Here is an 18,182-nt window from a genome sequence, read left to right on the forward strand (position 1 = left end):
ATTGTTTAATAAATGAAAGTATATAAAACAAGAGAAACTTGGGGCTTTTGGTCTTCGTTAAAATGAAAAAAAAAGGGCTGTGTGTTTTTATTAAACTACACCTTGCCTTAATATATATAGTGATTTTTTAAATCACATATATTAATTATTTGAACATATATAACAAATATAATATATATAACATAAAAAAAAAGAAATGAATTGACATGCTTTTAAACAGGCTTTTTAAATGGCACATGAGATATGGTAACAGGACTGAGAAAACATGCATCCATCTTCTGCTTAGAAACCTTGTAAAAAATGAAATACCTGAGATTGCCCAATACACATTTTGAATAGTTAAATATGTGTAGTAGCCATTAGATTCAGTGTTAAATAGCCTCTCCTCTCACTGCGCCTCTTCTGGACGTGCACGGAATTACACTTTCACCTCACAGCTGATTTGCTCGCCATCTTGACATGAACATAAACATTGATACCCTCTGCTCAATGATCGTACTATTATCTCCAAAGACCGGAAAATTTACAGCACATTACCAAAACGGCCTTAATCCTTTGTTGCAGCATCGAGAAAAAGCGAACTAACGTTAGATGTTTAGGAAATCATTGCGCACGTAACGTTAGCTGAACACACATGTCAGTATAATGTGGGGTTCCTGAGCACTTGGCTAAGGTAAGATGCTTTTCTTTTCTAATACGAGGTTTCAAGGTCTTCTACATCTATTAAACTCGGGAAAACGTTGTTATCGTGTCATAATGTAAGATGTAAATCTTCCTTGAGCTCATCGCTGTTAGCGAGCTGCCATGGCAACTGATTACATACGCGTGTTTACAACCCTCCCGCTGGCATTAACACTCGGTCTTTTTAATAAAACCATCATGAATTACTTAAAAACGTGTGCTTTTAGATTGCTAATATGGTTAATGTGGTGTAATGCTTGTCATCTAGCAGATCTTGTCATGACTTGAATTAGAATTATTTTTAATAAACCAGTTCAGAAACCAGTTCAGGTGATGAATTGATATGACAGACGTTTTGTTGATGAGAGGTTGACACTTACTGACAGCTGTCATTGGAGCAGATGTTTAGAAAATAAGCAAAGCATTATGAGTGAGTGTTATCAATCATGCATTCATCATTTTTCTGTAGGGATGGGAGACCTTGAAGGACCCCCATCTGCAGACTGATGGAGAGAGAGTAGTTTACAGTAGAAATGGACCAGGACTATGAAAGACGCCTGTTAAGGCAAATCAACCACCAGAACGTCCCAGAGGGCCACCCGTCCAAGGTAAGCATGAAAAGACCCTAACTTTATTTTTTTTATAGCCTTGTGTGTATATATTAGCCATATTTCTAATAAGATTTCTATGGAAACTTGTTTTCACAATGGAATAAAAATATGAAAAGGTAATTGCGACTTTTTTATCTCACAATTCATGAGATTTTTTTTATTTGATTGTTTTTAAACATCGTTTTTATTCAAAAAGTACATTTAAAAAAAAAAAAGGTTTCTCCTGGAATAATTTGAGAGTTTTTGTCATTCATAATTTTTTTTTTTTTTACATAAAAAGATTTTATATAATTGTCATTGTTATTATTATGTATGAATGTTTTTGTATATTGTTGTTTTTTAAGACAAAATTGTTAAATTATTGTAATCATTGTATTCAAATTATATATAAAAAATGAAATACTGTTGATATTGCCATTAATATAGCCATTGCTGTTATGGCGGCATTAAATCATAAATAAATCATATTTCTGCATGACACAAGCTGATTAGCCTCTGCTGATTCTGCAGCCAATGATATTGCTTGCTCAACATTTAAATAGTCTGGTTCAGTGTTTGCTGTAGGCTAGTCTTGTATCGCACTATCAGAGTTCCTCTGAACCTCTCCACCTCCCCCAGCTCCACCTGCCTAGATCTGTTATGGGATTTATGTCTGTCTATTTATGCAGCAGCAGCAGCATCTCTTACATGCTCTGTCTGCAGCAGCAATAATCACCAGCAGCAGCGTAGCAGATATAGGGCCCTATCATACACCCGGCGCAATGCAGCGCCAAGCGCGACGCAAGTGCTAGTTTCAGCCTGACGCAGTTATCATTTTCACGTCCTGCGCCATGTTCTGGGGTCCTTCATTTCAGAGTCACACTCAGGACCTTCGGGTCCAAATGGGCCGGAAGGGTGGGATTAATATTTATTAAAAAAAAATCACCTTTTTTTTTTTTTTACTTGTTTTTTATAATATTTTTTCTTTTCTTTTTTGGTGTTTTGAGATAATTTCAAAAATAAAAATGATTTATAATTAATATTAATGCAATAATTATGACCCATTTTTTCCCCATTGAATATAATAGAAATTTAAAAAAAATATTTTTATTTTTATTTTTATTTTTTAAAGCTGTATTTCATTTTAGAGTCAAGCCTAGGCCTCATGAAAGCAATTTTTGAAATGAGATGGATGCCATCTGGTGGACAAACTGAGCATTTTAAAAATTAAAAACCCATATGTAATCTGAATTTATTAGTGTGTATGTGTATAAAAGTGTGTGTGTGTGTGTGTGTGTGTGTGGATGTGTCTGTTTTGCACTCTTGATGTTTTATAGATTCACCCCTTCACTGTTGTGTGCTTTTTTTCTGGATCGTGGCTGATTTGTAGTTTGTACGCACAAAATAACTCTGTATTTTCACATTTTTGCCAATTTCCCATTCATTTCCTATGCGGGTCCATTTGGACCAGAAGGTCCTGAGTGTGACTATTTTTTTTACAACCACTTAGACTATTCAAATCCTGTCCCCAATTTTTTGGGGTGTTGATATGCCAAGTACCAACAAAGTCACCAAATTTCGGACCATTCCGATAAAGCAATGATTTAAAAAAAAAAAAAATTTAAATGCTTCGGGTCCATTTGGGCCGAAGGACCCCAAAGGGTTAAATAGCAAATGCATTTGCGCCTATTTGTGCGCCCATGGGCTGAAAACGAGATGTGTTCAGGCGCATTGTTGGCGCGTTGGTATTTTGAGGCAACTGAAATAGACTGCGCCATTGACCAACAAAAACTTGGTCTAAAGTCAATGGTGCAGTATTTTTTATTTATTTAAAAGGCGCGTTAGTAATATGCGCCTATAGGCGTACACTCAGCTTATTACACACACAGGGACGCGCAGCAGCACACAAAAATGCCAAATATTATAAATTAAAGGATTACAATGTAAAAGATTATTATTGTTTACATAAAGATATGGTGGAATCCGGCTTGTCCCGTAGATGGTCTGCTTGCGCGCCTTAACCTCGCGCACGAGCAGATCCGTTTGCGCTCCGGAGACACGTTCAGTCTTTCTGTTTGCAAATTGCGCCATGTAAATAGCGAATCCGCCACGGCGCGAGCGCAACTGGCTTTTAAAGGGAATGGGAGATGAGACTCTTGATTGGTTTATTGCATGTTACGCCCAAAACACACCCATTACTCATTAAGAGAATAGGGACAACCTTTTTAGACCATTTAGCCATGCGCTTTAGACCATGCGCTTAGATCTTTAAAATAGGGCCCATAGTCTGCCAAGACCAAATACATTAAGTTAGTCATATTAATGAACAAATTGAATTTCAGCTATAAAGCAGCTCTTCAGAAGACAATAGTGTCATTTTTCAATTTAAGACAGTTCAGTGTTGATTCAGTTCAGTTCAATAACAGTGTCAATGTTGCAAAGTTCATCAGTTATGTGAAGAGTTAGCCTAAATTCCACTGTAAAGCTGCTCTACAGACGGCCATAGTGTCAGTATTCATCTCAGGTCAATTCAGTGTTTATTTAATGTCGATGTTACAAAGTTAGTGTCATTACCCAGCTCAATTCAGTTCAATTTTTTTTCTCATCTGATAGTGCCAGTGCAGCTTAATCAGTTTGCAATAATGATTATTAATTGTCTATTAAACCCTAGTTTGGTTTGTGATATTAAGATTAGATCTGGAATATTAAGAAATATATGTTGTTTAAAAAAAGAACAATTATTACAGGACATTTTTGCACCTGAATTTTGAATTTCAGAGAATTTTTTTGAATTTTTTTTGTCAATTCCACTTTTGATTTATTAAATGTGTGCAATAAAGAGGAAAAACATATAAATGCTACACATGTTGATTGTCTGTTCCAGTTATGTATTACTGTTTGTGCAGTCAGGGTATGCAGCATGCAGTCCGGTTACGGTGAAATCAGGAGACAGGTTTATCCCCACGCGTGCCGGGAGCAACTGGAGCATAAACTTCCACTATGCCAATGTAAGTTACCATTCATCTGAACAGTTTACACTCATCCACAGTAAAAAAAGAATGATAGATTAAAGCCAGTGCATTATTGTCATTGCACCGCTATAAACACGTTCATTTTTGCTTTATGTTTGTAGGAGAACTGTTGGACACCCAATCAGAATCAGCGGGCGAAGGATGCTAGTACAGACACAGGGAAAGGTGAAGTCATTCTGCATCATCTTTTACATGCCCTCGATTTTCAGTCAAAAAATATATATCTAGTTCAGTCATGAAACTGTAGATGGCTGAGGCTGATGGGTACTTTACATGCAGTCTACAAGCAATCACATCATTACCACAAGGCACAAGCTGATTGGCCTCTGCTGATCCTGCAGCCAATGAGATTGCTTGCTGCGATATTCGGTGTTACATGGTGTTCAGCCGCAACACCGGTTAGATCACTTGTCGCCCCCCACTGTCGCTTTGATTTTTATATAGTAATAGACTCTACATTTAAAAACTGAACATGTCTGCTCAATGCAGCGCGAGCCGAACAAGAGTTGCAGCACGGATCAGCAGCAGGAGTCAGATTTCACCTCACTTCGTCCATTTCGCCTCACTCTTGACTGACAAGACGATGGCGTAAGATTTGGTTTCAAAGCGAAATGTAAAAGCGCCCATTTAAGCGAGTTTGTCATTGTACTGTTTTGTTGATGTGTTTTTCATTAAGAATAATAATGAACCCATCATTCAAGCCATTGTCGCTCATCAGTTGCTGCTAAACATATTCTCACCGTCACATCCCTACTCAACAATTTAAATAGTGTGGTTCAGTGTTTGCTGTAGGCTAGTCCTGTATCGTGCTATCAGAGTTCCTCTGAACCCCTCCACCTCCCCCAGCTCCACCTGCCTAGATCTGCTATGGGATATATGTCTGTCTATTTAAGCAGCAGCTGCATATCTACCAAATACATTAACATTGCCATATTTAATAACATGCTAAAACTATTTCAAGAGTTTTCATGATTGAAATGTATATATTACAGCTACGTTTTCAGGACTTTTTGAAAGTTCAGAAGAACAGCGTTTATTTAATATATATATAATTTTATTAACAAATCATTCTTGCTGAATAAAAGTAATAAACGTAAAAGAAGTGTATGTATATATATATAGGAAGAAAATAACAAAAAAGCATTGTTGTGTTTTACAGATGCTGTGGCGTATGCTGCACTGCTGAGGAATGAGCTGTTGGGAGCAGGAATCGAAACCGTGCCTGATCCTCACACAGATGACCGTCGACACACCATACTCACACAGGACACACACAGCCTCTTCAGGGTGAGTTTACATGACAGATCCATGTGAGATTCATTGCCATGTAAAAAGGTCACTGGAGAAGCATGTTTGTGTTCTGCTTGTTCTCACATTTGAGTTTATATAAGTTTTAGAACTTGACTCTTGTTGTATAACTCTTGTTTTTCTTGTGTCTCTCAGTACACCATCCTCACAAAGAGAGTGCCTTTTGACAATGAAATCTCCCCCTATTCCCTCTCTCCTCTCAGTAACAAAAGGTATCATTCTTTAACCTCTGCATTAATTCAAAATATAACTGAGCCGACGATCTTTTTTTATGTTTGCACTGCAAACTCATTTACTTGAAAAGATAAAAAAAAACACATAAAATGTTTAGAAATGTATATTGAATTAAGTTTATTTTTCTTACCATTTTGGTAATTACAAGTTACAAGATTTAGCGGCCACAAATTAAGAATTCGTTCCTAAGACTTACGTAAATTGTGTGCATGATTTAACTAAATTAAGAAATAAGGGAACAGATTAGTACATTGTGGCCAGGATTTACCTAAAATGAGGGAATAAGTGAATAAAACAAGGCCGATTCTTTTCCAGATTTTTTCATGTGTGGGGCTCTGTACAAAATACTGAATAAGAAAATAATTTTTAGCTATTTTTCTGTTTATAACACAGACTTTTTTGTACATTTATTAATTGTATCCACATTATAGACATGCCTGTGAATTTCTATACAATTTAACTTGGATTAAACAAACTAAATGTGTGATTTTTTTTCTTTTTTTTCTGCAGTCACAAACTATTGCGCTCACCCCGAAAGCCTGCACGCAAGATTTCCAAGATCCCGTTCAAGGTTCTTGATGCCCCAGAGTTGCAGGATGACTTCTACCTCAACCTGGTACACTTCATTTATAAAGCTCCATATATAGTTTTACAGATATTAAATAAGGAATAGGGGTCTGAAAGTGTTACTGTGAAGGTACATTATTTTTTACTTTAATTTAGCAATAATGACCAGCTGACTGTAAGAAATTGGTTGCCTGGGACAACTGTCAGTTATATAGTCTGCCTGTCATTATACTAAAATATTTAACTGGAGAATTTGTTCATTGATTAATTAGAAGTCAGAAGTATTTCAGAGAACTCTTTAAAATACTCTTTTAGCACTATTCAGACCTGACGTGACACAGCGACACGCGATAAAATACATCTTTTTCATGTTAATCTTTTAATCCCTAACCAGTCGCGACAGCGATACACAACAATTATATTCTAGAAACGGTTTCTATTTCTGAGACTTTGTGGAATGATAAAAAACAACAACTTTTTTTAAATTGTATTGAAATTTTATTTCAATAAAATGAATGTACTATATTTTAGGTAGATGTTTTTTTATTTAACATTTTGTATTTTTAGGGGATTTTATGGTACTTAATTATATTTATGGAATAGTTATGATCCATTTATTACTTGTTAACCACTTTTTGAGCATAGACCTGAAAATGGCGCACATAAGTTTGGTCTCTTTTTTAAAAAACGACTCTTGACAGATTATTGCTGAAGTGAAAAGAGCTTAAAAATTAAAACTAAAATAAAGGTATAGAAGTTTAAGTTTATTATTATGAAAAATGCATACAAATATTTGTACATTTTATTTGAAATATATCATTTGCAAAATATGTTTTACGCTAAAACTGTGAGAAAATCAAAGCCATAAATCTAAAAAAGTTGAGATCCAAATTTGAAGTTGATATCTCAAAAAATGAGCTTTCGGTAAGATTTTGTTTGGCCGCAGTCCCTAAAGTTTTCACTAGATATAATTCGTTTCCTATTTGGTCATTTTTGACCGCCAACAGTACAAGTGTGACTATTTTTCTCAGGACCATTGAACCTTTTCGAATTATGCCCATGATTTTTTTTGTGTGTGTTCACATAGCAAATGCCAAAACCTTTACCAAGTTTCGTCCATTCCAATTAACTAAAAAATTCTAAAAAAAACAATTCGAACGGCAACAGAGGGTTAAAAGAATTTAATGCGAGTATATCATTATGCGTGACCTTAATAGCCATACTGAAATCCACAATGGATAATTCACCTCAGATGTTGAAAATAAATGAAAGGAAATGAGAAATGTGAACTCAGTGTGAACAAACAAGTGTGTTCTATGTATTAAAATTAGCTTTCCTGTAGTTCAAACAGTAGAGCGTTGGCGCTTGCAACGGCAAGGTCAGTGGTTCGATTCCCAGGGAAAGCAAGAATTGCTAAGAATGTAAATGTGTACCTTGAAAAGCTTTGGATAAAAGTATCTGCCAAATGCATTAAATGTAAATGATGTATTTGAATGTGTACGTCTCCATTGCATTGCGAGTGCAGTGCGCTTGCTGAGAGACTCCGCCCACACGCTGTTCTGATTGGCTGTGATTTTTGATTGATTTTGCCGCGTCACATCTGGTGTGGACAGACTAATTGCTTGTCACTGGAATCTTATCGCACCCCGTCTGGTTAGGACATGGCGTAATTGTGCTATAGTCTCCATAATATGCATGTTAACATTTGCAGTGTAGTAATTTGACTGAAAATGTTTGTGAACAGGTGGACTGGTCAGCTGGAAATCTCTTGAGTGTTGGTTTGGGGGCTTGTGTTTACCTGTGGAGTGCCTGTACCAGCCAGGTATGAGACAGACTTTTAAGACGCGATCTGGTCTGACTGTCAGTAATGAGCGTTTCATTTTACACTTCCAAACTTACACAGGTGACGCGGTTGTGTGACTTATCTGTGGATGGCGACTCTGTGACATCAGTGTGCTGGAATGAGAGGGTCAGCACAAACCTCTTACATGTTATATTAAAATGTCTAACTTGTGTGCTTTGTATTTATCCAGGATAATATTGACTTCTTTGTCGTTCTCTCAGGGAAGTCTGGTGGCTGTAGGGACCCATAAGGGATTTGTTCAGATTTGGGATGCAGCTGGAGGGAGGAAGTTGACCAGTTTGGAGGGACATTCAGCACGCGTAGGTTTGTGTCATGTGACAATCACTCACTCACTTAAAACTTTTACTGGTTTAAAGGGTTAGTTTTAACAATTAAAATTCTGTCATCAATTACAATGAACCACCACCCTCATGTGGTTCCAAACCCAATAAACATTCATTAATCTTCGAAACATTCACCATATTTGATGTGCTCTATGTATCTATGTATTTATATGTAAATAAAAGCCTAAATTAAATCTTTTCATCATATAAAGCGATCAAGTCTCTTCAGAAGGCTTTGATTCAACCACTCGATTCATATGGAGATGAACAAAAGTCTTACGTGTTTGGAACTTTAAATCATTTACATTACATTTACATTTACGTTTACATTAAATTGTTCTGAAATCATTCTCAGAACAATTTATCAGATTTCTTTTTTTTTTTCACTAAGAGAGCTAAGATCCTCATAAAGAACAAGTCATCTTCATCATATTATTAGAGTTTGAGTCTCACCTCCTCTCGTGTCTCTCAGGAGCGCTTGCGTGGAACGGAGAGCAGCTGTCGTCGGGTAGCCGGGACAGAGTGATCCTACAAAGGGACGTGAGGACACCTCCTCCTGTGGAGAGACGCCTCCAGGGCCACAGGCAGGAAGTGTGTGGCCTCAAGTGGTCACCTGACCACCAGCACCTCGCCTCTGGAGGGAACGATAACAAGGTTAGTGTCAATAAAACGGGATAATCTAAAAACGAGACATAATTGAACATGCAAGACATGACTAAGTTGACTGGGTTTGTGTATGTTGCATTCACACCAAATTTCACCTTTAAAAACACTTTATTTTACAGTGTCCTTGTTACACATTACATGTTGTTACTTTAGTATGATGACAATTAACTAACCCTAAACCAAACCTGAATCCTAAACCTAGCCCTATAGTAAGTACATGTTGTTAATTATTATTAATCAGTACTTAAATGTATGGTTACACTGTGACAAGGACACATTAAAATAAAGTGTAATCCAAAAGTGTTATTATAAGTTATTCATGTCAAAATTTCACCAAATTAAAATCACGTGCGACCAAGATGCAGAAAATAACTTTTTATGGCAAGGAAAGGTTAGTTCAGGTTATAAAATGTTATGTGGTGTGACTTCCCAAAATGGATTTTTATGAATTAATAATTTGAGATATTTGTAAAAACAAAACAAAAAAAAGGTTTTGGAATAATAGTTAAGATGTGGATATTCGCATGTATTCAAAGTTTAATTATGTGTACATTTTTTCTCAATGGTTACACAACATGATATTTTTTAGAGTCATTCAATTTAAACTTCTTGAAAATGGTATAAAAGTATTTAAAATGCAACATTCCATATGCAGAGGTGGGTAGTAACGAAGTACATTTACTTCGTTACATTTACTTGAGTATTTTTTTGGAAATTTTTTACTTTTAAGAGTAGATTTAATTGTGGGTACTTTTACTCTAACTCGAGTACATTTCTAATGAAAAAACTGTACTTTTATTTCGTTACGTTGAGCGACGTTCCTCTCGTTACTTTATTTTAATGCAATATGTTGTTAAAAGCGTAGTTTATTCTAAGCGCGCGCTCTCTCTTTTTTATGGGCATGAGCGATGCTCAATTCACAAATGAATCACTCTTTTGAGTCGATTCTGTTCAAAGACCTCATCAAACAAGTTGGGCAGATCTGTCTAAATCGGTTCGCGAATCAGTTTGAATGATCTGTTCAGTTTCCTGCACACACTGCATCGTCTCGGAGTCGTAACAGGAAGATTTAAGAACATCAAGAGCGTTGTATGAAGTGGCGGTCCACAGTCTACAGTACAGTCTAGAAAGTAAATCTGCAAATGCATCATATTTTTTGCGAGCGATGAAGATCTTTATTAGTTGAACATCTTCGTATGTTAGCTACTTCGTAAGCTGTCTGTGAATGAATTATTCCACACGACAATACATTCGATTTCATTCAGGTAATACATTTTACCACCAAACTGATTATTACGCCATATATAGCACTACTACAAAGTATGGCATTACCCCTTTTTTTGGACATATACATTACTTTATACATTAAATAAGATATCATCGTCAGTTTATGAATGTGTGTACACACACAATGTGTGTATTGCGCAGTGGCGTGCGAACTCGACTTGAAAACGAATGCCTTTGCCTACCTTATTAGACACAGTTAACCAGTTTAAAGATGCTTTCATAAATATAGCCTACATTTAAATACATTTTGGAGAACAGACAGAAGAAGATCCTTGCATTTGATCGTTGTTTGTGTTGGGCATGACATGACTGCCATATCCCTTTACATTTGAATGCAAAACTCCATAGAGTCACTTTATTCCGACATTGTCTAATAATCCAAATGTAGTTGCATAAGTTATTATACTATTATACAAACCAAAGGACAGGCAATGGTTTTCGGGCTATAGATATAATATACAGATATACAGAAATAATGTTTGTCTCTTCTGTTTTTGTTGCAAAGATAGCTTATCTAATTATGATAATTTTAGTCAGTCATAAAATGAAAAAATATCTAAATAATATCATGTTATATATATATATATATATATATATATATATATATATATATATATATATATATATATATATATATATATATATATATATATATATGTGGTTAGTTACTAGTTACTTTGGATCACATAGGCCTATGTGATCCAAAGTAACTAGTAACTAACTACTTGAGTAGTTTTTTCATTGGTTACTTTTTTACTCTTACTCAAGTAACTTTTAAGATTATTACTTTTACTTTTACTTTGAGTAAATATTTCTATAAGTACTTGTACTTTTACTTGAGTACAGTTTTTGGATACTCTACCCACCTCTGTCCATATGAAATAAACATGAATACGAAGATTACATCATTTTTGCTGCTTGTGGACTCTTTTATGTCATTTAAATCTAATAACATTAAACATTTTGCATGTGTACCAATAGTAAAGCTTACTATATCTCTCAGAATTGTTCAGAAAGACATCGTGGATGGTGTAAACTGACAAAATTCGTTTTTAGGTTCAGGGGTAGAAAATAGATAAACAGCTTGAATATTTGATTTCCACACATGGGTGGGCACTGATCGGTCAACCAAAGATCAGCATATGCCATCATCAGTTCTCTTACAGAATAATAGTCATCCAGCATTTTTGAAGCATTTATTAAGCTTTTATATATATCAAGACACAGGTTTATTTTTCTGCTTTCAATACACAATGTAACGTTTGGCCCTCTAGTGGTTAAAAAACAATGCATTTGCATTTTGTGGAAGAGCATTTTTTGGTTGTGCTTCGGCTCTGCGTGACTGCTTATGAATATGACCCTCATATAATGCTTTACAATGAGAGCTACATATGGCAATTTATCCGTTTGTTTAAAACGGGTGATTCCATGGAAGTTCAAGATTTACTAACCTATGCCACTCCCGCACCATACAAGTGTAAAAGAAGCCGGAGAAACTTTTCTCTATGCACAGATATGGCGAGACACAAATGGGCGAGTGGCGTTTTTACGCAGTTTCACTTATAATAGGCTTGCCACAGTGAATCAGGGTAAGACAAAAACACAATTTAGAAGAAGGATTGATGAATGATTATTATCATTATTTTAATTTAATTTAATTTTGAACTAAAAACATTTACATATATTGTACCTTTAAAGGCACACTATGTAAGATTTTTGGATTAAAATATCCAAAGACCATTAGAACAAAGTTATATATTTTGTTGATTTGTGTATTTACATTATCCCAAATGTTTCTAAGAATGTTTAAATCCAGAAAAATAAGCAGTTTTAACCAGGACACGGACCGTGTCCGTGCGTCGCCTATCAATGACATCATACCCTCCATTTTTATTTTGTAGAAACCATGGAAACACCAAAGACGCTTTAATATATTATGTGTTTTATTAGACAGGTGAGCAACTGTTTGGATACATTCATCGACAGTGAAAACGAATCATTGTTATACAGCTCAACACAGTTAGTCTTTTTGTTTAAATCTCATTTTCCTGATTTACCGCGAGAACCATATTTACCATGTCTAATATCGATCTAGCTCACCGCAGTGTGTAACGAGTGTCTCATATAGTAGCCGCCGATCGAACGGACAGAGTAGCATTATAACACCTTTCATCAGACTGTAATATGATAAAACAGCGCTGCGTAACCCCACATACACATGACCGGAAGAAGCGGGTATAATAAAAGCTCCACTGCTCTCGAGCCGTGTGTCGCGCTCGTCTCTCATTAGCAATCGCTCCAGCGCCTCGTTCCGCTCCAGCGGCTTTCATAACGCTAATAAATCTTTAATACATTACCGATCATCCATGAATATGATTTCTGCCCGAGTCCCGTCGTATTCTCCACCGGCTGTAGAGGTGAAGACAACAACTCCCACGATTCCACGAAATCAAGGCGTCATCAAGCTACGCCTTTTGTTTTGAATAAACGACCTCTAGTGGCGAAAAATTACATAGTGTGCCTTTAAACCAAAAAACGAATTAACGCAATGTATACATGGACCATTTTAGAGCACCAAATTTCAGATTTATTATTATTATTAAGAGCCCAACTTGATCAAAATCAAGACCACTTTCTTTCCATAAGAAATTGAAAAAGAACTAATAAAATTCGGTCTAAATAGCATGACACAAAGGAACCCTGTGTGTTTTTGCTCTGCTTCAGTTGCTGGTGTGGAACAGCTCGAGCCTGCTCCCCGTGCAGCAGTACAGCGATCACCTGGCGGCCGTGAAGGCCATCGCATGGTCTCCTCACCAGCACGGCCTGCTGGCCTCGGGAGGGGGAACGGCTGACCGCTGCCTTCGCTTCTGGAACACTCTGACCGGACAGGCATTGCAGAGTACCGACACCGGCTCACAGGTTTGCAACCTGGCCTGGTCCAAACACGCCAACGAGCTGGTAAGAAACGCAACTACAACCTCAGTCACGTCATGTGATCCCCCCCCCCCCCCCCCATGCTGGCTTTCACCATTGATGTCTATCAGGTCAGCACACACGGCTACTCCCAGAACCAGATCCTGGTGTGGAAATACCCATCACTCACCCAGGTAGCCAAGCTCACAGGACATTCGTACCGAGTGCTCTACTTGGTAAGTGTTTTATCGGATCTGCAATTCATTTGTACATACAGCGACTTTACACACAGGCAAAAAACTCAGGGTGATACAACTGTCCTTATAATGAAGAAAAAAAGACTAAAATAATACAATTCGTGAAACTTTATTAACCCCATAAAGCCTACTAGATCATGTTTGAACAAATATAAAAAACAAACACAAATTCCTAGTGCCTCTAAATTATCAACATGATCAGAACTTTGCTAAGAAAAAACTGTTGTACACAATCTTCACGCGTTCTTCACGTGGCACACGTCTTTTTGCTGTGAAATCTTTACTGAATTAACGTAAGAATATTTTTTATATTATTAGTAATATTTTAAAACAAAGATATACAGGACTGAAGCAACTTAGGTTTAATGGATTATCCATACATACATTTTTATGTTAAAATGTGAGTTTCAAATATGATACGTCAGGATTTTAAGGAACATGCATCTCACAATTGCATATTTCTGCTCAGTTTGGGCCTCTGAGTAAAATTAAGGTGCATTTTTCTGAAGTATGAGCTCCATATTCTCACAATATCACTATATGGGCCACAAAAACCTGATACATCAAATATGATACTCAACAAAAAAAAACATGCATACTTTTATTTCCCTGATAGAAAAATATATATTTTAACAAAGGGTTGTTATAAGTTATTATTATTTGGAAAACCAAATCAAAGTCATGTGGTGCGACCAAGATGCAGAAACAAAATCTAACAAACAGGAAATGATGTCATGGAGTGACTCCTGCAGACCCCCATGACTGTGTGTCAAGGTCAATAAGTCTCTTAAAATATCAGATCATTTTATGGGTTTTTTTTGGCAAGGAAAGATTAGTTCCTGTTGTAAAATGTGGTGCGACTTCCCAAAACCATAATATTTATGTATTCATAATACACTCACCAGCCACTTTATTAGGTACATCTGTTCAGCTGCTCGTTAATACAAATATCTAATCAGCCAATCACACTCCAGCAATTCAATACATTTAAGCATGTAGACATGGTCAGGATGATCTGCTGAAGTTCAAACTGAGCATCAGAATGGGGAGGAAAGGTGATTCAGTGACTTTGAATGTGACAGGGTTGTTGGTGCCAGAAGGGCTGGTCTGAGTATTTCAGAAACTGCTGATCTACTGGGATTTTCACACACAACCATCTCTAGGGTTTACTATGGAAGCTTGTTTCCGCCACTGAATAAAAAAAAAAAAAGAATAATAATAATAATTGCGACTTTTTATCTCACAATTGCGAGATATGAAGTCACAATTGTGAGAAATAAAGTCACAATTGTGAGAAATAAAGTCGCAATTGCGAGATATAAAGTCGCAATTCTGAGATATAAAGTCGCAATTGCGAGATATAAAGTCGCAATTATGAGAAATAAAGTCGCAATTGCGAGAAAAAAAGACAGAATTGCGACTTTTTATCTCACAATTCTGACTTTTTTTCTCAGAATTGCGAGTTTACATCTCGCAATTCTGACTTTATAACACATAATTGTGAGTTTATATCTCGAAATTCTGACATCTTTTCTCAGAATTGTGAGATGTAAACACGCAATTGCGAGTTATCAGGCCAATTCTAAGGGGGAAGTTTATATCTCACAATTCTGACTTTACAACACGCAATTTCGACTTTATATCAATCAATTCTAACTTTATATCTCGCAATTCTGACTTTATAACACGCAATTGCGACTTTATATCAATAAATTCTGACTTTATATCAATAAATTCTGACTTTATAACACGCAATTGCGATTTTATATCACGCAATTCTGACTTTATATCTCGTAATTGTGAGAAAAAAAGTCAGAACTATGAGAGAAAAAGTTGCAATTACCTTTTTTATTTTTCATTCTGTGGCGGAAACAAGCTTCCATAGTTTACAGAGAATGGTCCAGAAAAAGAGAAAATATCCAGTGAGCTGCAGTTCTGTGGGAGAAAATGCCTTGTTGATGCCAGAGGTCAGAGAAGAATTACAAGGTTCAGCTGATAGAAAGACAACAGAAACTCAAATAACCACTCGTGACACCCGAGGTCTGCAGAAGAGCATCTCTGAACATGTTGAACCTTGAAGCAGAAGAGCTACAACAGCAGAAGACACACCAGTGACACTCCTGTGAGATAACAACAGCAAACTGAGGCTACGATTCACAACAAAACTGGACAGGAAATTATTGAAAACCGTTGCCTGGTCTGATGAGTCTTTCAGAGGGTTGGGTCAGAATTTGGCATAAACAACATGAAAGCATGGATTCATCCTGCCTTGTATGAACGGTTCAGCTGGTGCTGCTGGTGTTGGTTTAATGGTGTGGAGGATATTTTCTTGGCACACTTTGGGTCCCTCAGCACCAATTGAGCATCGTTTAAACACCACAGCAGACCTGAGTATTGTTGATGACCATCTCCATCTCTTTATGACCACAGTGTTTCCGTCTTCTGATGGCCACTTCCAGCAGGATAACACACACATCACAAAGCTCAACTCATCTCAAACTGTTTCTTGAACATGACAGTGAGTCACTAAACTCAAATGGCCTCCACAGTCACCAGATCTCTTTGGGATGTGGAGGAATGGGAGACACTCATCATGGATGTGCAGCCGACAAATCTGCAGCAACTGAGTGATGCTTTCATGTCAATATGGACTAAAATCTCAGATACATTTTTCCAGCATTTTGTTAAATCTCTGCCATGAAGAATAAAGGCAATTCTGAAGGCAAAAGTGAGTCCAACCCGGTACAAGCAAGGTCTACCTAATAAAGTGGCCAGTGAGTGCGTTTATAAAAAAATATTTTAGATTTTAGTCAGTCAATTTAAACTTCCTGAAAAAGGTATTTTCAAATCAGTATTCCTTATGAAATGAACAGCGTATCTTATTGTGTTTTTTCTTAACGTTTCTTATTTTCTTACCTTTTATGTTTAATCGAATCCAATAACAGGGAACATTTTCCAAGTGTACCAGGAAAGCTCACTTTAGAGCGTGGTTAAGAGACACCGTGGTTGGCATGGTTGTCTCCGGATCCAGTTTTTAATTATGTACAAATGACCGCCGAAGACAAAAGAGTAATCAAATCTAAGATCTGTAATGTAATAATGTTATCCTGTGTTAATTCAGACACACATCAGAAGTGAATGTGGGCGTCTTGGTTGTGTGCAGGCGGTGTCTCCGGACGGTGAGGCCATCGTGACGGGAGCAGGAGACGAGACACTGAGGTTCTGGAATGTCTTCAGCAAGACACGCTGCACCAAGGTCAGGCTGAAGTGTTACATTTGGACGTGTACCTCGTCCTGCACCTCAACTGTTACCTGTGTTTCACATTCTTTTCGTCTGTTTCCAGGAATCCAAATCAGTGTTGAACCTGTTCACCAGGATACGGTAATTCACAGAAGTCCATCCAATCACGTGAACGAATGAAAGCCTTGAACTCACTCTGTTCTGTGTCCTTGCATCAACTCCAGACCTTCCGACAGGGAGAGAGACCCTAGCACTTCCTCCACTCTTTTTTACTGAGCAGATTTCTGTTTTACCCCATACAAATTGAGTGAGCTTGTTGTTTATGTTAAGATTCAGTCGGTTATTATTATTATTATTGTACATTGTGGATGTCCAAACAGATGTGCTATTGTATAAGTAGAAGTATTAATAGAGAATTGAACCTATATGACCTATATTGTCATTATCATGACTTCAGTCATGAGGTTATACGGAAATGGCTTATGAAAATTTACATATTTTATATGTGTGTATCAAAACCAGATCATGAAATCTGTGAGAAATAAATGCACTTAACACTAATCCTGTGATTTTTTATGACGAACAGACAAAAGGTTATATTTACTGTACGTCTAGCAATAGTTGTATGTACTGGTTAAAAGTTTGGGGTCTGGAAGATTTGTTTTTTAAAGAAATAAGTACTTTTCAGCAAAGATGCATTAAAGTGACAGTAAAGATATTTATAATGTTACAAAAGATGTTTTATCTCAATAAATGCTTTTTATTTTAACTTCCTATTCATCAAAGAATCTTGAAAAAAAATTAGCGGTTTCCACAGAAATATTAAGCAGCACAACTGTTTTCAACATCGATAATAAAAATAAATGTTTCTTGAGCAGTAAATCAGCATATTATAATGATTTCTGAAGGATCATGTGACACTGAAGTCTGGAGTGATGATGCTGAAAATTCAGCTTTTCATCACAGGAATAAATTACATTTGAAAAATATATTAAAATAGAAAACAGTTATTTTAGATTTTAATAATATTTCATGTTTTTTACTGTATTTTGATCAAATAAATGTAGCCTTGGTGAGCATGAGACTTTTTTTTTTTAATCTTACCAAACACAAACCTTTGAAATTTTGTAGTGTAAATATGGAGGGATTTATTCAAGATATTTAAAATGTTTAAGTTTCAGTGAAAACTGATAAAGCTCACACAGATTTGGAACAATCA

At 36.4% G+C, this 18,182-nt stretch overlaps 1 protein-coding gene across 1 annotated transcript; it reads left to right on the forward strand.

The window, feature by feature from the left end:
• The first annotated feature begins 385 nt into the window (after nucleotides 1–385).
• Nucleotides 386–17,524, forward strand: fzr1b (fizzy/cell division cycle 20 related 1b). Its single transcript, XM_056263665.1, has 15 exons — nucleotides 386–673; nucleotides 1,151–1,289; nucleotides 4,178–4,279; nucleotides 4,405–4,468; nucleotides 5,463–5,590; nucleotides 5,747–5,823; nucleotides 6,356–6,461; nucleotides 8,157–8,234; nucleotides 8,316–8,381; nucleotides 8,477–8,579; nucleotides 9,072–9,253; nucleotides 13,277–13,510; nucleotides 13,597–13,701; nucleotides 16,886–16,978; nucleotides 17,067–17,524. Exons 2-15 carry the CDS (start codon nucleotides 1,215–1,217, stop codon nucleotides 17,106–17,108), a joined length of 1,455 nt encoding a protein of 484 aa, XP_056119640.1. The 5' UTR covers nucleotides 386–673; nucleotides 1,151–1,214; the 3' UTR covers nucleotides 17,109–17,524.
• Nucleotides 17,525–18,182: the final 658 nt, after the last annotated feature.

The sequence above is a fragment of the Rhinichthys klamathensis genome, unplaced genomic scaffold (genome assembly GCF_029890125.1).
Source record: "Rhinichthys klamathensis goyatoka isolate OS25496 unplaced genomic scaffold, OSU_Roscu_1.1 h1tg000011l_1, whole genome shotgun sequence".
NCBI lineage: Eukaryota > Metazoa > Chordata > Actinopteri > Cypriniformes > Leuciscidae > Rhinichthys > Rhinichthys klamathensis.

What these genes read in the sequence shown, in the direction of transcription:
- fzr1b (XM_056263665.1), top strand. Translation starts at nt 1,215, where the DNA reads ATGGACCAGGACTATGAAAGACGCCTGTTAAGGCAAATCAACCACCAG. An exon ending in GGAGTGCCTGTACCAGCCAG is followed by an intron (nt 8,235 to 8,315) that starts GTATGAGACAGA and finishes AAACTTACACAG; the next exon opens with GTGACGCGGTTGTGTGACTT. An exon ending in GGGACATTCAGCACGCGTAG is followed by an intron (nt 8,580 to 9,071) that starts GTTTGTGTCATG and finishes CGTGTCTCTCAG; the next exon opens with GAGCGCTTGCGTGGAACGGA.